General features: G+C 43.1%; 1 protein-coding gene across 1 annotated transcript in view; it reads left to right on the plus strand.

Annotated features, from left to right (window-relative positions):
• Positions 1-23,654, plus strand: part of CCDC125 (coiled-coil domain containing 125) — a 65,200-nt gene continuing 41,546 nt past the window's right edge. The window contains exons 1-4 of the mRNA XM_060191248.1: positions 1-53; positions 15,034-15,358; positions 19,710-19,768; positions 21,103-21,189. Of these exons, the coding sequence (XP_060047231.1) occupies positions 15,049-15,358; positions 19,710-19,768; positions 21,103-21,189 (456 nt within the window). The 5' untranslated portion in view covers positions 1-53; positions 15,034-15,048. The remainder of the gene's footprint in view (positions 54-15,033; positions 15,359-19,709; positions 19,769-21,102; positions 21,190-23,654) is intronic.

The following is a 23,654-nucleotide window of genomic DNA, read 5'->3' on the forward strand; positions in this document are numbered from 1 at the left end:
TAGCGGCCGAGGCGGCGGCAGCGGCGAGACGTGGGGGCTCTGTCACCTGACCGGTGAGCGCGCTCCCGGGGGCGCCGGGGTGGTCCCGCGGGGGAGCGGAGGGCTCCACCTAGAGGTGCAGTGCGGAAGTAGGGGAACCGCAGCTCAGATGAGAAAAACCTGGGCAAGCTGCGTGCAAGCTGGCCAACCTGCTTTCTTAGCTATAATGAGAGTTTAATGACCTCGTCTAAAATTATTATTAGTAATATTAACAGCAACAATAACGATAACAAGTAGGTTAGAAAGATTGTTCCTGTTTCTGTATTTTACTTTCTTTTTCCATGATTAACTTGGAGCCTTAAAACAATGTAATGCGATATCCTGGACGAGATCCGGAAACCGGACAAGGACATTCCTAGAAAAATGCACTCAAAGCTTCCGTTGTATTCACTGTATTTATCAGTGCTTTTACTAATTTTTCATAAGCGTTCCCTGGCATTAAAATTAGTCACTTGGGTAAAGGATATATACGTGCAGTCTGTAATCGTTTTGCATCTTCATTGTAAATGAAAAATAATTTTGCTGAGACAGTTTCTCACCAAGGAGGGCTCGGGCATCCTCATTGCCGGCTTGTTTGTTTGGTTAATGGGTATGGATGATCCTAGCCCAAGCGTTCCCGGCAGGAATAAAGTTTTCTCTTTCAATTCCACTCATCAAATATCTTTGTAACATCTGTTACACAGAAGCCAATGTGACACGCACACACTCTCTGCATTAGGGGTGTGTATGTGCAATTGAGGCATTACTTAGGAAGGGACTACTGGACAAAGGTACAGCGCACTGGGCCAGATGATAGCTCGCGCAGGCAACCATACACCTTGCCGGATGAGGACTGTAGGTTCAAGACCCAGACCACCACATGGGAATACCATGCAGAGGGGAAGAAGCTTCACCACCCATGGAACAATACTGTAGAATCTCTCCTCTCTGTCTCCCTCCCTACCTCTCACCTTATATTAAAAAAAAAAAAGAACGTGGTCTAGGAGGTGGTGCAGTAGATAAAGCATTGGACTCTCATGCTTGAGGTCCTGAGTTAAATCCCCGTCAGCACATGTACCAGAGTGATGTCTGGTTCTTTCTCTTTCTCTTCCTGTCTTTCTCACAAATAAAGAAATAAAATCTTAAAAAAAAAAAAAAAGAAAGAAAGAAAGAGAATAGACAGGAAGTGGGAGAAATCACATTTGACTCAGGAGAGTGTCAGGTCTCTCTGATGGGGTGATCTCCAGGGGAAAGGTAACGGGCTGGTTCTTTCTCACTCACGACAGGGGTGACACGAAGTAAAAGACACCAGGGAGCTCTCCAGCGTGTTCAGAACTCAGAACTCGTTTATTAGCAAGGTGGATATGAGTTAAATAGAAAAACAAACGAAGGGAATATTACTGAAATATGTCAGAAATTACAGGTTTCTTAACGGTCGGCATGCCCCTAAGGTAGGGGGCTGGTATGACAGGAATTGATGAGATACAAGACAGTTATTCTCCATGACTCAAGCAACTTAATTATCCAAAGGTATTTGAGAGAAGCATAGGGGTTAAACCTGTAGGGTGAGACAGAGAGAAGATGGATATCAAAAGGCCATATAGTTTGGAATTTCTCTTGTCTGGGGTCTGAGGTGTGTGATGAAGTGTGTGATAAGGTGTGTTCTTCCGTGATCAGAAGGTAACTTTGAATAAGTGAATCTGTGGGCATGTGGCCTGCAGTTAATGGAGGGAAGTATTGGGGTTTCTGTGGGCCTGAGAGTCAAGAAGGAAAGAACTAAGTCTGAGATTCCCCCCTTTTGCTCACTTCGGTTGAGAGAGACTTACCAAGAGGTTATCTTCTTAGACCTCCATCCAAGGACGGGTGTGGTTCTCCCTAAGCTCTATCAGGCTTACACATAGTCCCAACATCTCCTCCTTATTTCTTTAATTAATGAACAGTGTTTATGGATCAGTGTCAGAGCATTTATTTCCTCTAAAGGAATACGAGTGTAAGGGTGAACAGAGACCCTCTGTACTGTAACATGAATTATGTCATGTATGCGTTTCTTGAGGAATTGCAATAGGACTGCAATAGCTAGCAAAGGGCCTGGAAGCTTATAGGTGACCAAGCTGAGGGGGCCAGGAAGCAACGTAATCCTTACACTGAAGCACAGAGCAAGCCCAGGGAAGACTGATTGATGTCTGACATCAAGCCAGAAGTGAGATATGGAGACTTGTTGTAGAAAATAGCTATACACTTACATGTGTGAGCTATGGAATGTTTTAGGACCAGAGAGGGAGTATTTTATTTTTCTTTTTTGCACCTGTGCTTGGACATGATTAACTTGGAAGCAGTGTGTGGGGTGGCTTGGAGTCAACCAGTTAGTAACTATTTGTTTAGTCTAGGAGAGGTAATGAAAAATTCAGCCAGGGCTATTAAGTTTATGTGCAAAGCAGGACATAGCTGTTGATTGTGTGGACCTAGAAAACTTAGCAACTGAGAAAAGCAAAGAAAAGGGGAGGGGCCAGTTACAAAGTTTTGAACCTGTTTGTTTTTGAAGAAACAGCTCGGGAGACCTGATTGGAGGGTGGGGAGAGCAATTCGTTTGTTCTATCAACAGTGTTTGAACTTCTGGCAAGATCTCTACCTGGACATATGTATGTAAGAGGTAAAGGACCCTGAGAAGGCAGATGAGGGTGTTGGGGGTTCCTACTGGGCTGGGGAGTCAGGAGACCAGGAACCTGCATGCGGTGAGAGCCACAGAGCTGAGGAAGGCTGAGGAATCAGACCAGATCTTCGATTTACCAATTAGGAAGCCACTGGTCACTTCTCATAAAAGAATAGTTTTTAAGGCTGGGTGGTGGTGCATCTGGTTAAGCTCACATGTTACCACCCTCAGGGACTCAGATTCAAGTCCTCTCCCCCACCCCTGTCTCCTCCTGCAGGAGAAATTTCATGAGCAGTGGAGCAGTGCAGCAGATATCTCTCTTTCTCCCTTCCCTCTTAAATTCTGTCCTATTAAAAGAAGAAATAAAGAAAGAGAAGGGAAAGGAAATGGAAATAAAAGGTAAAAGAAAAGATCAGTCTGCATTCTACTCACCCCATAGAATTTCCCAGGTAGCCAGGGCACTGAGCAAGGAGCAGAGAGGTGGTTTCCAGTTTTGTTTTTTTTTCTCCAGGATTATCACTGGGGCATGGTGCCTGCACTACTAATCGAATCCACTACTTCTGGAGGCCACCTTTTCCCTTTTGTTGCCCTTGTGGTTTATCATTGTTGTTATTACTGTTGTTGCCATTGCTGTAGTTGTTGTTGGATAAGACAGAGAGAAATCAAGTGAGGACAAATCAAGGGAAGACAGAGAGGGGAAGAGAAAAACAGACACCTGCAGACCTGTTTCACTGCCTGTGAAGTGACCCCCCTGCAGGTGGGGAACTGGGGGCTCGAACCGGGTTCCTTATGCCAGACCTTGCGCTTTGTGCCATGTGCACTTACCCTGCTGAGCTTACCTGGCCCCTGGTTTCCAGTTTTGCCTCTTCCCATACATGTGTAGTATTGGGAAAGTCGAGTATGCTTTGATTGGTATAGGGAAAAGAAAAATAGCCCTTAAGAAATTCCAGAGATCCTTTTATCCCTTTTTTTAAAGAATTTATTTTATTATGAGAGGGAGAGAGAGCAATTGACATGAAACAAGAGAGAGAGGGAGACCATACTGTCACTTCACTATATTCAGTGCTGGGGATCAAGCAAAGAACAGCGGGCATATAAATCTAAAACTCAACTAGTTGCGCCAGACCCCATCAGAGAACCTTTCCTTCTTAGTGACACCCACTAGTCTCTATACAGAGTTCTGGAGACAGTGGTGGCAGACCACCTGGTAGAATGCACATGTTAACATGCACAAGGACTCAGGTTCAAGCCGCTGGTCCCCTCCTGCAGGGGGATAACTTCACAAGCAGTGGAACTGTGCTACAGGTATCTCTCCTCCGTATATTTTAAAAATATTTATTCCCTTCTGTTGCCCTTGTTATTTTATTGTTGTAGTTATTATTGATGTTGTTGGATAGGATGGAAAGAAATGGAGAGAGGAGGGGAAGACAGAAAGGGGGAGAAAAAGATAGACACCTGCAGACCTGCTTCACCGCCTGTGAAGTGACTCCCCTGCAGGTGGGGAGCCAGGGGCTTGAACCGGGATCCTTAGGCCGGTCCTTGCACTTCGCGCCACATGTGCTTAACCCACTGTGCTACTGCCTGACTCCCCCTCCTCTGTATTTCTCTCCCTCTTTCTCACTCTATCAAAAACAAAATGGCTATTGGAAGCAGCGGGACTGTGCAAGCACTGAGCACCCTCCTCCTCCACCAGTGACAGTCCTGATGGAAAACAAACACTGGCCCCAATCTACACACTGTTTGTATAGACTAGTAGGTGTCACTAACAAAGAAAGGATTGGTGGCTAGGCGGTGGCACACGTGGTTAAGCACACACATGACAGTGCGAAAAGGACCCAGGTTCAAGCCCCTGCTCCCCACCTGCAGGGGAAAAGCTTCACGAGTGTGAAGTAGGGCTGCAGGCCCTACTATCTCTGTTTCTTTATTTTTAATTTATTTTTTATTTGAGAAAGGATAAATTAACAAAAAAATAGGGTAGAAGGGGTACAACTCCACACAATTCCCACCACCCAATCTCCATATCCCACCCCCTCCCCTGATAGCTTTCCCATTCTCTATCCCTCTGGGAGCATGGACCCAGGGTCATTGTGGGTTGCAGAAGGTGGAAGGTCTGGCTTCTGTAACTGCTTCTCCGCTGAACATGGGCGTTGACTGGTCGGTCCATACTCCCAGTCTGCCTCTCTCTTTCCCTAGTAGGGTGGGTCTCTGGAGAAGCGGAGCTCCAGGACACATTGGTGGGGTCTTCAATCCAGGGAAGCCTGGCCGGCATCCTGACGGCATCTGGAACCTGGTGGCTGAAAAGAGAGTTAACATACAAAGCCAAACAAATTGTTGAGCAGTCATGGACCCAAAGGTTGGAATAGTGGAGAGGAAGTGTTGGGGGGGGGGTACTCACTGCAAACTCTAGTGTACTTCTGCTTTCAGGTATATGTTTTGCACTTGTTTATGGATACATGTGAATATATGCTCTCTCACAGAAACTGGTGTATATCTAGGTTTTGGGACTTTGTTAGAAAGTGATCCATCTGGGATGGAATTACAGAATACTATGAAAGGAAAGGTCTCACCCAAGTAATGAAGCTGAAGGGTTGTCATTCCACACCTGAAGTCTCTGTACACAGTCTGAGCTGAAGCATGTTGAGGTGACAATCGTTGCGTTGATTAGGGTGCGATTGGCTGATGCAATATTATTTGATATGGATTGGGAGAGGCATGCGGGAAAGTGGGCCCTATCCTAAGGTTCCAGGACTGGGGGAAATATAGGCTCTATAGTGGAGATGTGAGGTTCCTGCTGTCTTAGGGTTCAAAAAGACAATGAATAGTTAATGTTATCATCACATTATTTGGTAATTGGGTTAACTTTGAAAAGTCCTTTTGTTAGGGTTTGCTGTACAGTACCCAGTATCTTGTAAATAGCTGTGCCACTGGTTGCCTCTGATCTACTTGGTCTAGGCTTTTGAGAGAGTCCGCATATCAAATACACAGCCTATATATTAAGAAGGCTCAGTCTGTGTTTTAAAAACTTCGAGACATACAATTAATTTTCTCCCTCTCATATTAATTAACTAGTGATTTATATGACTACATTTTACTTTAGGAGTGTACATAAACACCATTCCCACCACCAAAAGACTGTGTCCCATCCCACCCACCCACCACTATCTCTGTTTCTTTCCATCTCTAGCTCCCACTCCTTTATCAATTTCTTTCAGTATCTACCATAATAAATAAATTAATTAAAGGAAAAAAAGGAATGGAAAGATCTCTGCTGGCATGTGGCTTTAGATTTATATGCCCGTTGTTCTTTGATCCCCAGCACTGCATGTAGTGAGTGAAGTGATACTCTGGCTTCCCTCTCCCTCTTCTGTTTCACATCAATCTCTCTCTCTCTTTTTGCCTCCAGAATTATTGCTGGGGCTCGGTGCCTGCACTAGAAATCCACTGCCCCCTGGCCATTTTATTTATTTGTCTGTATATTCATTTATTTATAGGACAGAGAAATTGAGAGAGGAGGGGAAGACAGAGGGGTGAGAGAAAGATAGACACTTGCAGACCTGCTTCACTGCTTGTGAAGCGACCCCCCCCTGCAGGTGGGGAGCCTGAGGCTTAGACCAGGATCCTTCCGCTTCCTACTGTGTGCGCTTAACCCAGTACACCTCCACTCTCATTAAAAAGAAAAGAATGAAAGGATCTTTGGGATTTCTTAAGGGTTGTATTTCTTTCCCCTATACCAACAATTAGTGTTCCATCAGACACATTTTGAAAAATCCTAATATATGTCAGTGTTGAATCTGTGTGTGTGTGTGTGTGTGTGTGTGTGTGCGCGCGCCTCCAGGGTTATTGCTGGGGCTCAGTGCCTGCACTATGAATCCACTCCTCCTGGAGGCCATTTTTCTCCTTTTGTTGCCCTTGTTGTTTATTGTTGTTGTGGTTATTGTTGTTGTTATTGTTGTCGTTGTTGGATAGGACAGAGAGAAATGGAGAGAGGAGGGGAAGATAGAGAGGGGGAGAGAAAGATAGACACCTGCAGACCTGCTTCACTGCCTGTGAAGCGACTCCCCTGCAGGTGGGGAGCCGGGGGCTTGAACTGGGATCCTTACTCTGGTCCTTGCATTTTGTGCCACATGTACTTAACCTGCTGCACTACTGCCCGACTCCCCATTCTTTCTAACAGTATGTAAGATATGGGAAAGAGCACAGCCAACAGCTTCCAAAGTTACAGTTTAATAAACAGTAGGACATTGGACCCTACTAAGCACATTATGTTCAACTCTATAAGCAGCAAGATGCCTGGATGGATGTGGCATGTTAAAGATACATATATTTTGAAAGACTTGCATGATTATTTTTACTGAAGGGAGAGAGAGCAGAGTACTGCCCTGGTACCTGAGGTGCTGAGACTCAGACTTGGGGCCTCACAAACTAACATCCTGCGCCATGCCTACTTAGCTACCCCTGGCCTCTTCCAGTGTTCTTAACCAATCCCATGATTGCTTACCCTTTCCTCTTACACTTTTTCCTTTGTGTTGACCAATTCCATTTTCTTCACCACTGCCTGTCAAACTCTACTGTTGTATTTCTTTTATTTTTTGCCTCAAGGGTTATTACTGGGGCTCGGTGCCTGCACCACAAATCCACTGATCATGGAGGCCATTTCTCCCCCTTTGTTGCCCTTGTTGTTTTATATTGTTGTGGTTATTATTGTTGTTGTTGCTGTCGTTGTTGTTGGCTAGGACAGAGAGAAATCGAGAGAGGAGGGGAGACAGAGAAGGGGAGAGAAAGATAGATACCTACAGACCTGCTTCACAGCTTGTGAAGCGACTCCCCTGCAGGTGGGGAGCCAGGGGCTCGAACAGGGATCCTTATGCTGGTCCTTGCACTTCGCGTCATGTGTGCTTAACCCACTGTGCTACCTCCCGACTCCTCTCTGTTGTATTTCTAAGCAGGAGGTTTCACTAGAGGTTAAACACTCCCTCTTAGGGATTGTTTCTAGACTCAAGAAATAATTTCCAATTTACCTTGAATATAGACAGTTTTCCTGAAAATTGGCAAATGGATTTACTTATTTATTTGAGGAAACTGACTTTGTAAAAGAAGGAGGAGGAAATTTTTTTAATTGAGGTTAATGGCTTACAGTGTATTCATTTACAAATAGGTGCGATTCATTTATGCACCCTAGGACCCCCAGGCTTTCTTCCTTCCCCCCCTTCCTTCCCCAATCCTTCGCTTTGATGCAATACAATATGTCCACTCCACATTTCACTTTGTGCTCTTCCCCCCGCCCCCATATATTATGTCCCACTAGAAAAGGAGATTTTATGAAAATTGTGGGGAGGGGAGAGTCTGCCTAGGAGGTAGCACAGTGAATACAGTTTTGAATTTTCAAGCATGAGATCCTGAGTTCAAGCCCCCAGGTGGCATGGGCCGGAGTGGTGATATTCTGGTTCTCTGGTTCTCTCTCCCTCTCTCTTTCTGTAAACAAGTAAATGTGTGTGTGTGCAAATAAATTTTACTGGCCATACTTTATAAATATATCTCAGTTCTTTGACCTGAGTCTCGTTAGCAACTTTGAACTCCTTCAAAGTCTGCTACCATAAGTAGTGCACAAGAAAGAAACTGTATGAAGCTGATAATCAATCACCTTATAGAATATTCTTAGAATTAACATTGCATAATTAGGTAGAGGATAGCAGCAATATTGGAGGTTCACATTTATGTCAAAGTATTCTCTAGAAGGATTACTGCACCAACTTAAAAATTCACAAATGATATATGAAAGTAGATCTTTCTCTAATCTGCATGAGTCCTGGACATTAGAGTTATATTTCAGCTTTAGGAAAGGAATATAATATTAATTCTGAATAAAACTTCCACAGATCTTAACATGATAGGTAAATCTTTTTAAAAAATTGGGATGGAAGGCAGAGAGATACCTTACTGGGTACCTCCCAAAGGAAGCTCCAGAACTGTGGTCTCTGTCCCTCTCTGTCTCTCTCTCTCTCTGTCAGATGAAAAAGAGTCCTGGAGTGGTGAAACTGTGCATGTGCAGGAGAAGAAGAGAGAATGAAGGAAAATAGAAGAGGAAGAAATAGGTTCAGGAAATTAGTAGAGTAGCTAGTACTGGCTACTTGTACTTGTAGACTTGTACTTTCAGTTCTACTTGATGTCATAAATCATAGAAATTTTTTTTGGCATTAATCCCACTGAAATTCCCCAGATGAGAGAAAGTAGTAACTAAGAGTGTGGCAGTGGCCTGGGGTCTGGATTCTGGACCTCGTGGCACAATGGTAGTGCGTCTGACTCCAGAATTTGACTCTACCCCTAGGCTTTGTTACTCAACATCTTTGTGCTTCATCTTGTCTAAAAATAATACTATGGTCTTGCAAAGTGTGTGTGTGTGTGTGTGTGTGTGTGTGTGTGTATGTGTGTGTGTGTTTCCCTTATTGCCACCAGGGTTACCATTGGAGCTTGGTGCCTGCAATGAAGCCGTTGCTCCTGGCAGCAATTTTCCTTATTAGATAGAGAAAGAGCGAAATTGAGAGGGGAGGGGGAGATAGAGAGGAGAAGAGATAGAGAGACACTTGCAGTCCTTTCTCACCACTTATGAAGCTTCCCCCTTGCAGATGGGGACCAGAGGTTGGAACCTAGGACCTTGTGCACTGTAATGTGTATACTTAACCAGGTGTGCCACCACCTGTCTGCCTTTCTTTTTATATTTGATAGGACAGATAGAAATTGAGATGAGACAGGAAGATAGTGACAGGAAGATAGTGAGAGAGAGAGAGAGAGAGAGAGAGAGAGAGAGAGAGAGAAAGGAGAGATACCTGAAGATTTGCTTTATTACTCGTGAAGCCTCAAAGCCTAGGTGAGATGGGTGTGTGTGTGTGTAGGGGGGAGGCTCAACCCTGGGTCTTCTGCATGGTAATGTGTGCACCTAACTGGATGTGCTACTATTAAACCCCTTCTTGCAAAGTATAAAGATAAAGTAATCATCTAAGTAAAGTGTTTAATATCCACCTTGCACATAGAAAACACACCACTCGAAAAGCTTTCCCCATGTAGGTGGGACTGAGGGTTTGAACCCAGACCCTTGCACATTATAACAACATATGCTCTCAAATAGGTGCACCACCACCTGACCCCTTAGAGGGGATTCAAACAGAGAAAATGCCCTACACTTGTGGAGTATGCTTTTCACGTAAGGCCTGCAAGAGCACAAGTGGGCTCCAGGGGAGGAAGTTTTGCAGATCCTTCTGCTTCTTGAGATACATCAGAGTTAGACTGGACACAATTTCTGCTTCCCTGGACTCCACTTTTGTACTGTCAGCCCCCCCCCATTTTAGTAATGTGATTTGAAAAAAGTAATTAAGATGTGGTGATGTATATTGACCTCAGCTCTCAAGCATGTGTCCCTGAATTCAATCCCCAACATCTACTGTGGATAATTAAAATTTTTTAAAATATTTATTTATTTATTTATTCCATTTTGTTGCCCTTGTTGTTGTTTTACTGTTGTAGTTATCCTTGTTGTTATTGATGTCGTCATTGGATAGGACAGAGAGAAATGGAAAGAGGAAGGGAAGACAGAGAGAAGGAGAGAAAGATAGACACCTGCAGACCTGCTTCACCGCTTGTGAAGTGACCCGCCTGCAAGTGGGGATCCTTATGCTGGTCCTTGCACTTTGTGCCACGTGTGCTTAACCCGCTGAGCTACCTCCCGACTCCCTTAATTTTAATTTTAATCTATTTTTTTCTTTATTTATGTTAATAAAAGGCAAAAGACAGAGACAGAGAGAGCAACAACACTACTCTACTACTTGTGAAGCTTCCCCCCTGAAGGTGGGGACCAAGGCTTGAGCCTGAATCTTTGCATATGATAAAAGAGAAGAGCGGCATATGTGCCCTATAGAATGCTGGAGATGAACTCAGAATCTCACACGTGCAAGTCCGGCACTCTGGCACTCTGCCAGTATCTCCCACGGTCCTTGAGGCTTTTTTTTTTTTTTTTTTAACCAGAGGACTGCTCAGCTCTGGCTTGTGGTAGTGCTGGAGACTGAACCTGAGACATGAAAATATTTGCATAACCACTATGCTAGCTCCCCATCAGCTTAATTTAAGAAAACAACAGGGAGCTGGGTGGTAGTGCAGCAGGCTAAGCACACATGGCGCAAAGCACGATGACCAACATAAGGATCACGGTTCGAGCGCCTAGCTCCCCACCTGCAGGGGATCGCTTCACAATTGGTGAAGCAGGTCTGCAGGTGTCTATCTTTCTCTCCTCCTCTCTGTCTTCCCCTCCTCTCTCCGTTTCTCTCTGTCCTATCCAACAACAACAGCTATGACAATAACAACTACAACAAGCGCAACAAAATGGGAAAAATGACCTCCAGGAGCAGTGGATTCTTAGTGCAGGCACCGAGCCCCAGCAATAACCCCGGAGGCAAAATAAATAAATAAATAAATAAATAAATAAATAAATAAATAAATAATAAACAACAACAACAAAACTGCTAAGAAGGAAAAAGTGGAATTTGCGGTGGGGATGGGGAGGAAGAGATGACTGAAGTCCCACTGAGAAGGTAACAGTGAAAGACGCAAAGGAGTGGGGCAGTAGCGAAGCGGGTTAAGTGCACATTATGTAAAGCACAGGGACCCGTAAGGATCCTGGTTGGGGCTCCCAGGTCCCTACCTGCAGGGGAGTCGCTTCACAGGCTGTGAAGCAGGTCTACAGGTGTCTATCTTTCTTTCACCCTCTCTGTCTTCTCCTTCTCTCTCCAAGTCTCTCTGTCCTATCCAACAACGATGACATCAATAAAAACAAGGGCAACAAAAGGGAAAATAAATAAATTTAGTTGCATTTAAAAAAAGAAAGAAAGAAAGAAAGAAAGAAAGAAAGAAAGAAAGAAAGTGAGGAATTGCCAGTACAGCTGCCTGGGGGAAAAGCATTACAAGCAGAGAGAAAACAAAACTTGGAGGCAAGAAGACTGGAGCTGGATGAGTAAGGGGATCTGTGTGTGTGTGTGTTTACCAGAAAACTGCTCAGCCCTAGTGGTGCAGGGGATTGAACCTGGGACTTTGGAACCATTATGCTGTCTACCCCTACCCGGGACCTGTGCTTTCCTTTGTCTTCAGTAGCAGCAGAGTGGCATCAATACATGGAAATATTCTAAGAGTAACAGACCTGAATCTCAGACAAACTTCCATGGCAATGAACACAAGTTCAGATCTAGACAACAGGGAAACAGAAAAAACCATCCTCCAAGGAAATAAGGCCCTCCATGCCACAGCACATAGTAAAGGAGACCAGCACATAGTAAAGGAGACCACATCACTGAAGAACAGCCCTTTGATCTAGGTCACAGGGGGACAGGCAGACTGAGCCGATTCCCCAGCTGCCCAAACCTGTTACAGTTCTGTGCTTACAACTTTATAGCAACAGGAAATAGGAAATGAAAAGCTATAAACCAGTGAGAGTTGCAATAGCAGCCTTCCTGGCAACTATGGTAGCTTGCCAAGTGCATCCCTGGTAGACTCAGCTATACTGGAATTTTTTACTCAATTACTCTACTGGTGGGACAAGACCGTCTCTAGGGAAACAGACCTAGAGGTAGAGTTGGGTAGGATCCCTCTTTTGTGAGCTTATAACCTGCCAATCTGTTCTGCCAGCCTTCAGATCACCTGCAAGCTTAAACTTCTGATTGTTTCCCAGGCTGACTTGAGCTTGGTGCTACAGCTTCAGCCAGGCATTTCTGACTATGAACCCCAGGCCACTGCCCAACCCACTCAAACACAGACTGCTGACTCAGTTTCATGTGAAAACTGGAAAGTGAGAGGGGAGGGGAAGATAGAGAAGAGAGATACCTGAAGATCTGCTTTATTGCTTGTGAAGCCTCAAACCTAGGTGAGATAGGGTTGTATATGTGGGGAGTGGGACTCAAACCCGGGTCCTTCTGAATAGTAATGCTTGTGCTACCATTAAACCCCTTCTTGCAAAATATAAAGATAAAACAATCATCTAAGTAAAGTGCTTGATATACACCTTGCATATAGAAAGCGCACCACTCAAAAAGCTTTCCCCATGTAGGTGGGGACTGAGAGTTCATATAATATATAATAGAATATAGTTATATATAATAGAATACTACTCAGCTATAAAAAATGGTGACTTCACCGTTTTCAGCCGATCTTGGATGGACCTTGAAAAATTCATGTTAAGTGAAATAAGTCAGAAACAGAAGGATGAATATGGGATGATGTCACTCTCAGGCAGAAGTTGAAAAACAAGATCAGAAAAGAAAACACAAGTAGAACCTGAACTGGAATTGGCATATCGCACCAAAGTAAAAGACTCTGGGGTGGGTTGGTGGGGAGAATACAGATCCAAGAGGGATGACAGAGGACCTAGTGGGGGTTGTATTGTTATATGGAAAACTGGGAAATGTTATGCATGTTCAAACTATTGTATTTACTGTTGAATGTAAAACATTAATTCCCCCATAAAGAACTTAAAAAAAAAAAAAGAAAAGGAAAACTTGAGGCAAAGCATAAGGACCAGAGTAAGGATCCCAGTTCAAGCCCCCGGCTCCCCACCTGCAGGGAAGTCACTTCACAGGTGGTGAAGCAGGTCTGCAGATGTCTATCTTGCTCTCCCCCTCTCTGTCTTCCCCTTCTTTCTCTATTTCTCTCTGTCCTATCCCACAATGATGACATCAATAATAACTACAACAATAAAGCAACAAGGGGAACAAAAGGGAATAAGTAAATAAAACATAAAAAAGAAAAGAAAACTTAAGTTAAACAGAGCTATGTAAACTCCATAAAGAAGACTTCAGAAATAGGCTGGGAAGACAGCATAATGGTTATACAAAAAACTTTCATGCTTGAGGCTCTGAGGTTGAGACCTCACATTCAGTCCCCAGCACCTCCGTAAGCCAGAGCTGAGAAGTGCTCTTATCTATCTATTTATCTATCTATCTAGCTATCTATCTATCTCTGTATCTATCTCTGTATCTATCTCTCTATCTATCTATTTATCTATCTATCTCTGTATCTATCTATTTCTGTATCTCTGTATCTATCTATCTATCTATTTCTATCTCTCCTTCCCTCCCCCCCCCACTCTGTATCTCTTTAATTAAAAAAAAAAAAAGGAAAAAAAAAAGCAGAACCCTGAGAGCCTGATGTGGATAGAGATAGAGGACTGTGAAGCGACAGAGGTGGCATTTGAAAGTCATTGGAAGGCTGCATTTTCAGAAGTGTTTCTGATTTTTAAAAAATATTTATTTATTTATTCACTTTTGTTTTGTTGCCCTTGTTTTATTGTTGTAGTTGTGTGTTTCTAATTTGAATAGAGCCTCTAAATTTGTTTAAAAAATGAATGTCTTCTTTTTAATTTTTAAAAAATATTTATTTATTCCCTTTTGTTGCCCTTGTTGTTTTATTGTTGTAGTTATTATTGTTGTTATTGATGTCATCATTGTTGGGTTGTCAGGACAGAGAGAAATGGAGAAAGGAGGGGAAGACAGAGAGGTAGACAGAAAAATAGACACCTGCCGACCTGCTTCACCGCCTATAAGGCGACTCCCCTGCAGGTTGGGGAGCTGGGGACTCCAGCCAGGATCCTTATGTGGGTCCTTACGCTTTGTGCCATGTGCACTTAACCTGCTGTGCTACTGCCCAACTCCCCAAATGTGTTCATTTATGAGCTTCTGTACCCAGAATGATCTTTTTTCTTGGCTAAGAATGATAGGTTTTTATCTTGATCAAATTACTAGATTCAGGAAAAGCTTTTCATGTTTTTCACAATTCACTGCCATCTTTGAGAGAAGGGATAAGAGCTTTCATAACTGTAAAAGTTGTGAAATGTTAAGTGCTTTAAAAATAGTATATATATATGTATATTTACTTATTTAATGAGACAGAATGACACAGAGAGAAAGATACACACAGAGAGACACCAGAGCACTGCTCAGCTCTGTTTTATGGTGATGCCAGGAAACTGAGCCTGGGTATGAAAGTTTTTTTGCATAACCATCATGCTATTGGCCTGATCCTTCTGTGTGTGTGTGTGTGTGTTTTACCAAAGCACTGCTCAGCTTTGGCTAATGGCGGTGCGAGAAATTGAACCTGGGACTTTACAGAGCCTCAGGCTTGAGAGTCTGTTTGCATAACTATTATGCTATTTACCCTTGCCCATTTTGTGTGTTTTTTTTTTTTTTGGACTGTATTTCACGGGATGTTTGTGTGCTGGTTTACCATTGAGATGAACGGTCTTGCCTGCACAATACAGAAAGGAGCTCTCCTCCCCCCCCCCCCCAAACCGCTGTTACCACACTAATGATTTTGTGACTTTTGTTCTTCACTAGGACAGTGACTGGCTGATGAGCTGGCCAGGGAGGCCACCGAGCCAGGCTGAGGTGCAGACCTGGGAAACAGAGGACAATGACATGGCGGAGGGTGATTTAGGGTACGGCCTCGGAAAAAGGCCTAGTGGTGTATATGAAGTACAAGTTTCACATGTATTTACATCTAGAAGAAAATCAGATGGAAAGAACTGTAGCCCTCCTCCTTTTCCAAAAAAGGGGGAAGAAAGAAGTGGGGCTGTTTTTCAGTATTCCAGGCACCAGAGCCTGCCCAGTGCACCTCTAGCAGAGCCCAGGGTTGTCTGCTACAGAAGACAGAGTGGGGCAGGTAAGAAAGCCTGGTGTCCTTGCTCCTCCCTTTCCCCTAAGAGCTTTATCAGTATGTCACCCTCCCAACTTATGGAAACACATCATCACAGTGACTTTTGTATATTTTATTTTTCTATTCTTTCTTCTTCTTCTTCTTCTTTCCTATTTTTTCTTATGGTAGTGTGAGAATTGAACCTGGGGCCTCAGAGCCCTAGGCATGAAAGACTTTTGCATAACCATCATGCTGTCTACCTGACCATATTTATTTTATTATGTGATTGAAGCTTCTCCCACAGCTATGGAGGCTGAGCACAAAAAGGGTTGTGCTTATGGTAAAGCAAGTATGCTCTTCAGGTGAGCTATTTTGGTTTTGCCCCTTTTTAAAAAAAAATTATTTATAAAAAGGAAACATTGACAAAACCATAGGATAAGAGGGGTACAGCTTCACACAATTCCCACCACCAGAGTCTGTATCCCATCCCCTCCCCTGATAGCTTTCCTATTCTTTAACCCTCTGAGAGTATGGACCCAAGGTCATTGTGGGATACAGAAGGTTGAAGCTTCTGTAATTGCTTCTCCGCTGAACATGGGTGTTGACAGGTCGATCCATACTCCCAGCCTGTCTTTCTCTTTCCCTAGTGGGGAAGGGCTCTGGGGAAGCGGAGCTCCAGGACACACTGATGGGGTTGTCTGTCCAGGGAAGTCTGGTCGGCATCATGCTGGCATCTGCAACCTGGTGGCTGACAAGGGTGCCTTTTTGTTTTACCAGCTCAACTCTGGCTTATAGTGGTGCCTAGGATTGAACCTGGAACTCCAAAGCCTCAGAAATGGAAATATTTTTGCATATCTTCAATGTTATCTCCCTGACCGGACAAGAATAGAAAATAGTTTTTTTTTATTTTTTAAATATTTATTTATTTATTCCCTTTTGTTGCCCTTGTTGTTTTATTGTTGTAGTTATTATTGTTATTGTTGTTGTTGGAAAGGACAGAGAGGAATGGAGAGAGGAGGGGAAGACAGAGGGGGAGAGAAAGACAGACACCTGCAGATCTGCTTCACCGCTTGAGAAGCGACGTCCCTCCAGGTGGGGAGCCTTGTCTTGTTGAGTTAGGTGGCATTCCTGCAGACAACATATGGTTGGGTTGTATTTTCTGATCCATCTTCCTACTCTATGCTTTTTAATAGGTGAATTTAGGCCATTGGTATTTATTGATATGATAGAATGAAGATATTTTTTAAATTTTTAAAAAATATTTATTCCCTTTTGTTGCGCTTGTTTTATTGTTGTAGTTATTATTGTTGTTGATGTCATCGTTGTTGGATAGGACAGAGAGAAATGGAGAAAGGAGGGGAAGACAGATGGGGAGAGAAAGATAGACACCTGCAGACCTGCTTCACCGCTTGTGAAGCAACTCCCCTGCTAGTGGGGAACCGGGGGCTCGAACTGGGATCCTTAAGCCAGGCCCTTGCGCTTTGCACCATGTGCACTTAACCCACTGCACTATTGCCTGACTTCCAGAATGAAAATAATTCTATGCCAACATTCTAAAATTTTAAGAGTGTTCTGATATATGGCATGCTTATGATGATGTGTTTTTTTTTTTTTTTGTCTGTTTAGTTTCTCCTCTTGAAACAGCAGTTGTTGAGGAGATCTGGACTGTGTCAGGCTATTTATTTATTTATTCCCTTTTGTTGCCCTTGTTGTTTTATTGTTGTTGTTATTGATGTTGTCGTTGTTGGATAGGACAGAGAGAAATGGAGAGGGGAGGAGAAAACAGAGAGGGGGAGAGAAAGACAGACACCTGCTGACCTGCTTCACCACCTGTCAAGCGACTCCCCTGCAGGTGGGGAGACAGGGCCTCAAACCAGGATCCTTATGCTGGTCCTTGTGCTTTGCACCACGTGCGCTTAACCCGCTGCGCTACCGCCTGACTCCCGATGATGTGATTGTTTATAAGAGAATTTTCAGAGCTTCTTTAGGGAAGGCTTGATGACAGCTGATTCCTTCAACTTGCTTGTCTGAGAAGGTTTTAATGCCTCCATCTAATTTGAATGACAGTCTAACAGGATACAATAGTCTTGGCTGAAAGCCTTTCTTACTGAAAGCTCAATATATATATAGCTATTCCTTTCTGATCTGTAGTGTTTGTGTGGAGAAATCTGCTGCTAATCTTATGGGTTTTCCTCTGTAAGTGACTGTTGTTTTTTCTCTTGCAGCCTTCAGGATCCTTCTTTATCCTTATTCCTCTTCATTCTAAATATGATGTGTCTTGGTGTCTTTAAGTCTAAGTTAATTCTGTTTGGGTCCCTCTGGGCTTCTTGAACCTTTGTCTTTTATGTTGTCTAGACTAGGGAAGTTCTCAGCTACTGTGTCCTGTAGAATGCTTTCTTCCCCTCCTTCTCTTCCTCTGGTAGGTCTATAATGCATATATTATTTCTTTTGAAGTCATCCTATATGTCTCTGTTGTTTTTAGTATCTCTTAGTCTTTTTTTGAGATCTTTTACTTCTTAGTTTTCTCTGATTCATCCTTGATCTTGCTAATTCTGTTTTCTGCCTCATTTATTCTATTTTCTCTCCCCTCTGTTTTTAAAAAATATTTATTTATTTATTCCCTTTTGTTGCTCTTGTTATTTTATTGTTGTAGTTATTGTTGATGTCGTCGTTGTTGGATAAGACAGAGAGAAATCGAGAGAGGAGGGGAAGACAGAGAGGGGGAGAGCAAGATAGACACCTGCAGACCTGCTTCACCGCCTGTGAAGCGACTCCCCTGCAGGTGGGGAGCCGGTGACTCCAACCGGGATCCTTATGCTGATCCTTGCGCTTAACCCACTGTGCTACCTCCCAACTCTCTTCCTGTTGGTATACTTCTAAATTCTGCTTATAAGACCTTCTGTTTTGATCATCACATTAGGTTCGCTTGTGTTTCTTACGATGTGGTCTATTTACATAATCACTGTTTTACCTGGGTCCTGCCCTGCCTCCACGGTATTGGTTTAATCCCCACTGGTTAGATGGAAGCTTTCTATGTTCTTTTTGCGCTCTTTTTTTGCTCTGCCCCCTTTCCTAGTCATTTCCTTTCGCTTGCCACTTCCGGTGAAGAGATGCATAAAAGGCGATGTATCTGATTAATAAATGAGATACTGCTTCCCAGCTCAGCCATGAGTCCCTGGTCGTCTCTCTCCTGCTCTTGAAGCTAGACCGGCAACTCCCCTCTGTTTTCTATAGCTCAGGTATTTTGTTACCCTGTTGTAATACTGTATTAGCTTGTTCAGCTAGTTGTACTCTTAGCTCAGCTATTTCAGCTTTCAGCGCTCTAATTACCTCCAGATAGTGTTTTCTTTTGGAGTCTCATTTGCTGTTTCTCCATTTCTGATGATATTACTTTCAAACTCTTTCCTCATTCCTGTAACAGATACCTCAATTAGTATTTGGATCTTGTCCTCAAAACCCTTTGTTTTTTTTGGGGGAGGGGGCTTATCTGGGCTTTTGTTCTGGTTCATTTCTCCAATGTTTCTTTTTTTGGTTTAACCATTGTATGTGGTGTATTATGAGGTCCTGCTCTCAGTACATTTCAATCCACTAATCACACTTGCCTGGATTGACATGTGTTTAAGTAAGGTTTTTAGAGTTCACAGTTATGGAGTCTTTTCTTGTGCTCTCAGGTGATCTTCATAATTCTTAGTTGTCGGCGAAGGTAGAGACACAGCTACTGCTACTCTGTGCTGATTATTGATGGCCAGCAGGTGGTGCTATTGTAATCTCTAGGCTTGTCTTGTTTGTATGATCCAGGGAGGGGTGGTTGTTTTAGGCTGACTTGTGGTCACAAATACTCTGTGTCATGTTGTGTTCTTGCCTTAAATTCAGAAGGCTAAAGACCCCTTGAGTCAAAGATTGAGAGGTTTTAAGCCATTTCCTTTTTCTTCCATCACTAGGAACAACCTTCACTGCTTGATGCGCTTAAAGCGAAATTGCCAAAATGGCCCAGTTCAGTGCCATGCCACCCATAGCTCTGGTTTGACTTTACTGTTCTTCAACCCGTGCCCCTTTTTGCGCCATCCCCACTCGAGCCCCCACCTGAGGCTGCAGATCTTTCGGCTGTAGATTATTACTTCATTTGTGCCTCTTATTGTATTTGTTGTTTTGGGAGGAGAGAAAATTCGATTCCAGTTACACACCCTGGCCGTGCCTCCCGGAAGTCCCTCTAGAATCTTTTTATTTGACATGTCTTTTCATTTGTGAAATGTTTTTGAGCTATTTTTATGTCATTAATTGACTCATTGCAATTTATGAAAAACTTGAATTTTATATTCTGTAAACAAATGTCATGTATTTAACTAGTTATATATTAGACTTTTCTCCCCTCTAATAGATCCTTATTTAGAACTGTCAAATGTTGAATTACGGCAACATCTTCGGGAAACTTTAGAGGTAGGTACTCTGGCTGATAGAAAAATTCATGTGAGGGGGCCCAGGCAGTGGCACACGGGGTTAAGTGAACATAGTATAAAGCGCAAGGGTCCCGGTTCCAGCACCTGGCTCCTCACCTGCAGGATGCTCTGTCACTTCACAATAGGTGAAGCATATCTGCAGGTATCTTTCTCTCTCCCTCTCTACCTTCCCTCCTCTTTCAGTTTCTTTCTGCCCTAGTAAAAAAAGAAAAAAAAAGGACGGGAGTCGGTGATACCGCAGTGGGTTAAGCTCACATGGCTCGAAGCGCAAGGACCTGCGTAAGGGTCCTGGTTTGAGCCCCCGGCTCCCCACCTGCAGGGGAGTCGCTTCACAGGCAGTGAAGCAAGTCTGCAAGTGTCTATCTTTACCCTTCTCTGTCTTCCCTTCCTCTCTCGATTTCTCTCTGTCCTGCCCAACGACAACAACAACAATAATAACTACAACAATGATAAAACAACAAGGGCAACAAAAGGGGAAAAAATGGTCTCCGGAAGCAGTGGATTCGTGGTGCAGGCACTGAGCCCCGGCAATAACCCTGGAGGAAAAAAAAAAAAAAAAAAATGGCCACCACCAGGAGCAGTGGATTCATAGTCTAGGCACTGAGCCCCAGCTATAACACTGGAGGCAAAAAAAAAAAAAGAAAGAAAGAAAAAAGAAAAATTAATGTGACTGGTCCAGGAGGTGGCGCAATGTATAAAGCAAAGCACTGGACTCTCAAGCATGAGGCCCCCAAATTCAATCCCTGTAGCACATGTACCAGAGTGATGTCTGATTCTCTCTCTTCCTATCTTTTTCATTAATAAATATAGGGAGTCAGGCAGTAGCGCAGTGGGTTAAGGATAGCTGGCACAAAGTGCATGGACCGCACGAAGGAACTCAGTTCCAGCCCCGGGCTCCCCACCTGCAGGGGAGTCACTTTGCAGGCGGTGAAGCAGGTCTGCAGGTGTCTATCTTTCTCTCCTCCTCCTCTCCATTTCATGTCCTAACAATGACGACATCAATAATAATAACTACAACAATAAAAAACAAGGGCAACAAAAGGGAAAATAAAAATAAAATAAAATAAAAAATTTCTTTCCAAATTATTGCCTATATGGCCTAGATAAGTAAGAGTAAGATGTTTGGAGTTGTAGTCACAACTGGTCTCTTATGATGGTCTCTGTATGGCCCACATATGAAACCTGGGGGAACTTCTGATCTCATTTGTAAGGCCAAAATGCTTTAGGTTGAAGTGGGTGTAAACTGTCCAGGTTGATCCTATTTGGTTGTGCACCTATTGCTGACATGAAGGCTAATTTTATTTCTGTGCTCAGGAGGTAGAAATTTTAAGAACTGAACTTGAGGCATTTCAACGACAACTTGAAGGTAAAGAAGAAGCACTGAAACTCCTTCAAAGCATGGTAAGAAAATAAAGGATTTTAAACTTTGATTGCACATTCCAATAATAGGTGGTATGGTTTTAGCTTTTAAAGCAAAAACAGATGGGTGGGGGTAGATAGCATAATGGTTATGCAAAGACTCTCATGTCTGAGATTCCAGGTTCAATCCCCCACACCACCATAAGCCAGAGCTGAGCAGTGCTCTGGTTAAAAAAAAAAAAGCAAAAACAGTAGTGCCTTAGTGCTTCATATAATTGTGTGTTACAAGATTTTTATTTTATTTTTTTAATCTTTTTTTATATTTATTTAATTTATTTATTCCCTTTTGTTGCCCTTGTTGTTTTATTGTTGTAGTTATTATTATTGTTGTTGTTGTTGTTGGATAGGACAGAGAGAAATGGAGAGAGGGAGGGGAAGACAGAGAGGAGGAGAGAAAGATAAACACCTGCAGACCTGCTTCACCGCCTGTGAAGCGACTCCCCTGCAGATGGGGAGCCGGGGTTCGAACCAGGATCCTTATGCCGGTCCTTGTGCTTTGCGCCACCTGCGCTTAGCCCGCTGCACTACAGCCCGACTCCCGTTACAAGATTTTTAAAATTGATTTAATAATGATCGACAAGTCTGTTGGAGAAGAGGGGTACAATTCCCACTACCATGTCCCATCCCCTCCCTTGAAAGCTTTTCTATTCTTTATCCTTTGGGAATATGGTTTCTGTAATTGCTTCCCTGTTGGACATGGGCATTGGCAAGTCAATCCATACTACCAGCCTGTTCCTTTTTTATTATTATTATTATTATTGTTTATTTAAGAAAGGATAAATTAACAAAACCATAGGGTAGAAGGGGTACAACTCCACACAATTCCCACCACCCAATCTCCATTTCCCATCCCCTCCCCTGATAGCTTTCCCATTCTCTATCCCTCTGGGAGCATGGACCCAGGGTCGGTGTGGTTGCAGAAGGTGGAAGGTCTGGCTTCAGTAATTGCTTCCCCGCTGAACATGGGTGTTGACTGGTCGGTCCATACTCGCAATCTGCCTCTCTCTTTCCCTAGTAGGGTGGGTCTCTGGGGAATCCCAGCCTGTTTCTATCTTTCACTGGTGTGGGGCTAGGCTCTGGACAGGTGGGGTTCCAGGACACATTGGTGAGGTTCTTTGCCCAGGGAAGTCAGGTTGACATCATGGAGTCAGGACAAATTGTTTAATAATTAGGAACCTAAAGGTAAGAATGTAGCAGATAGGACTTGGGGGTCTCCACTATGGAAAAAGCTAGGAAGTCTATTTTAGGTATATTCCAAGGGGTCCATGACTTTACCCATTTTTGCCTGAGGCCCACAGCTAACAAGCAGATGGGCTAAAGGTATTATCTGGGGAGTTGGTATAAGAGTTGGAAAAAGGAATAGAAAGCTGGATCAGGGAAGAGAGTAGCTCCTAAATAAATATTGTTAACTATAGTTAACATTGTTTTGATCTGGGGCTCATATTCAGCACAGGAGCCCATGTAACCTCTGCATTCCTGTAGGTCTGAGCTTGCATTCCTAAAGTGTCTTTTTTATTCATTAGTTTCTTTTTAGAGCAGTCTTATGTTCTCAACAGAAAGTAGGTAGAATTCCCATTCCCCCTGCCACCCTCCCACAGTCTCTCCATATCAGACATTCTGTTCCATAAGGGTGCAGTTTTTGTAATCAATAAATATATCATCATCACTACTCAAAGTCCATAGTTAAAAAAAATTTTAAATATATTTTGTTTATTAATGAGAAAGGAGAGAGAGAAATAACCGGACATCACTCTGGTATATGTGCTGCCGGGAATTGAATTCAGGACCTCACGCTTGAGAGTCCAATGCTTTATCCACTGTGCCACCTCCTGGACCATGTCCATAGTTTTCATTAAACTTCATTCTTGTATATTCTAAGTGTTTTGACAGCTGGATAAATTTATGTATTCAGCACTTTAATATTGTACAGAATTGCTTCTCTAAAACTTTTCTGTGCTCTACTTATTTACGTTCTCTTCCTCTTCCTCCTCCTCCAAAAATCACAATGTTGGAATCAAACACTGTTTAGCATTTATGGATTGACTTATTTAACTTATTTAAAATGCATTTATGTTGCATTTATTGTGCAACTTTTCCATTTCTTTGTAGCACTCAATAGTATTCTGTTGTCTGGATATATCAGAGATTGGTTACGTGTTCACCTACTAAAGAACACTTGGGTTGCTTCCAAGCTTTCACAATAGCAAATAAAGCTGCTATAAGAGTCAATATGTTGGTCTGGGGTGAGTGGGTGGGGAGAATACAGGTCCGTGAAGGATGATAAATGACATAGTGGGGGTTGTATTGTTAAATGGGAAACTGGGGAATGTTATGCATGTACAAACTATTGTATTTACTGTTGAATGTAAAACATTAATTTCCCAATAAAAAATAAATTTTTTTTAAAAAAGAGTCAATATGTTGGGTGGGGGTATAGCATAATGGTT

Source organism: Erinaceus europaeus, chromosome 5 (assembly GCF_950295315.1).
Source record: "Erinaceus europaeus chromosome 5, mEriEur2.1, whole genome shotgun sequence".
NCBI classification, from domain to species: domain Eukaryota; kingdom Metazoa; phylum Chordata; class Mammalia; order Eulipotyphla; family Erinaceidae; genus Erinaceus; species Erinaceus europaeus.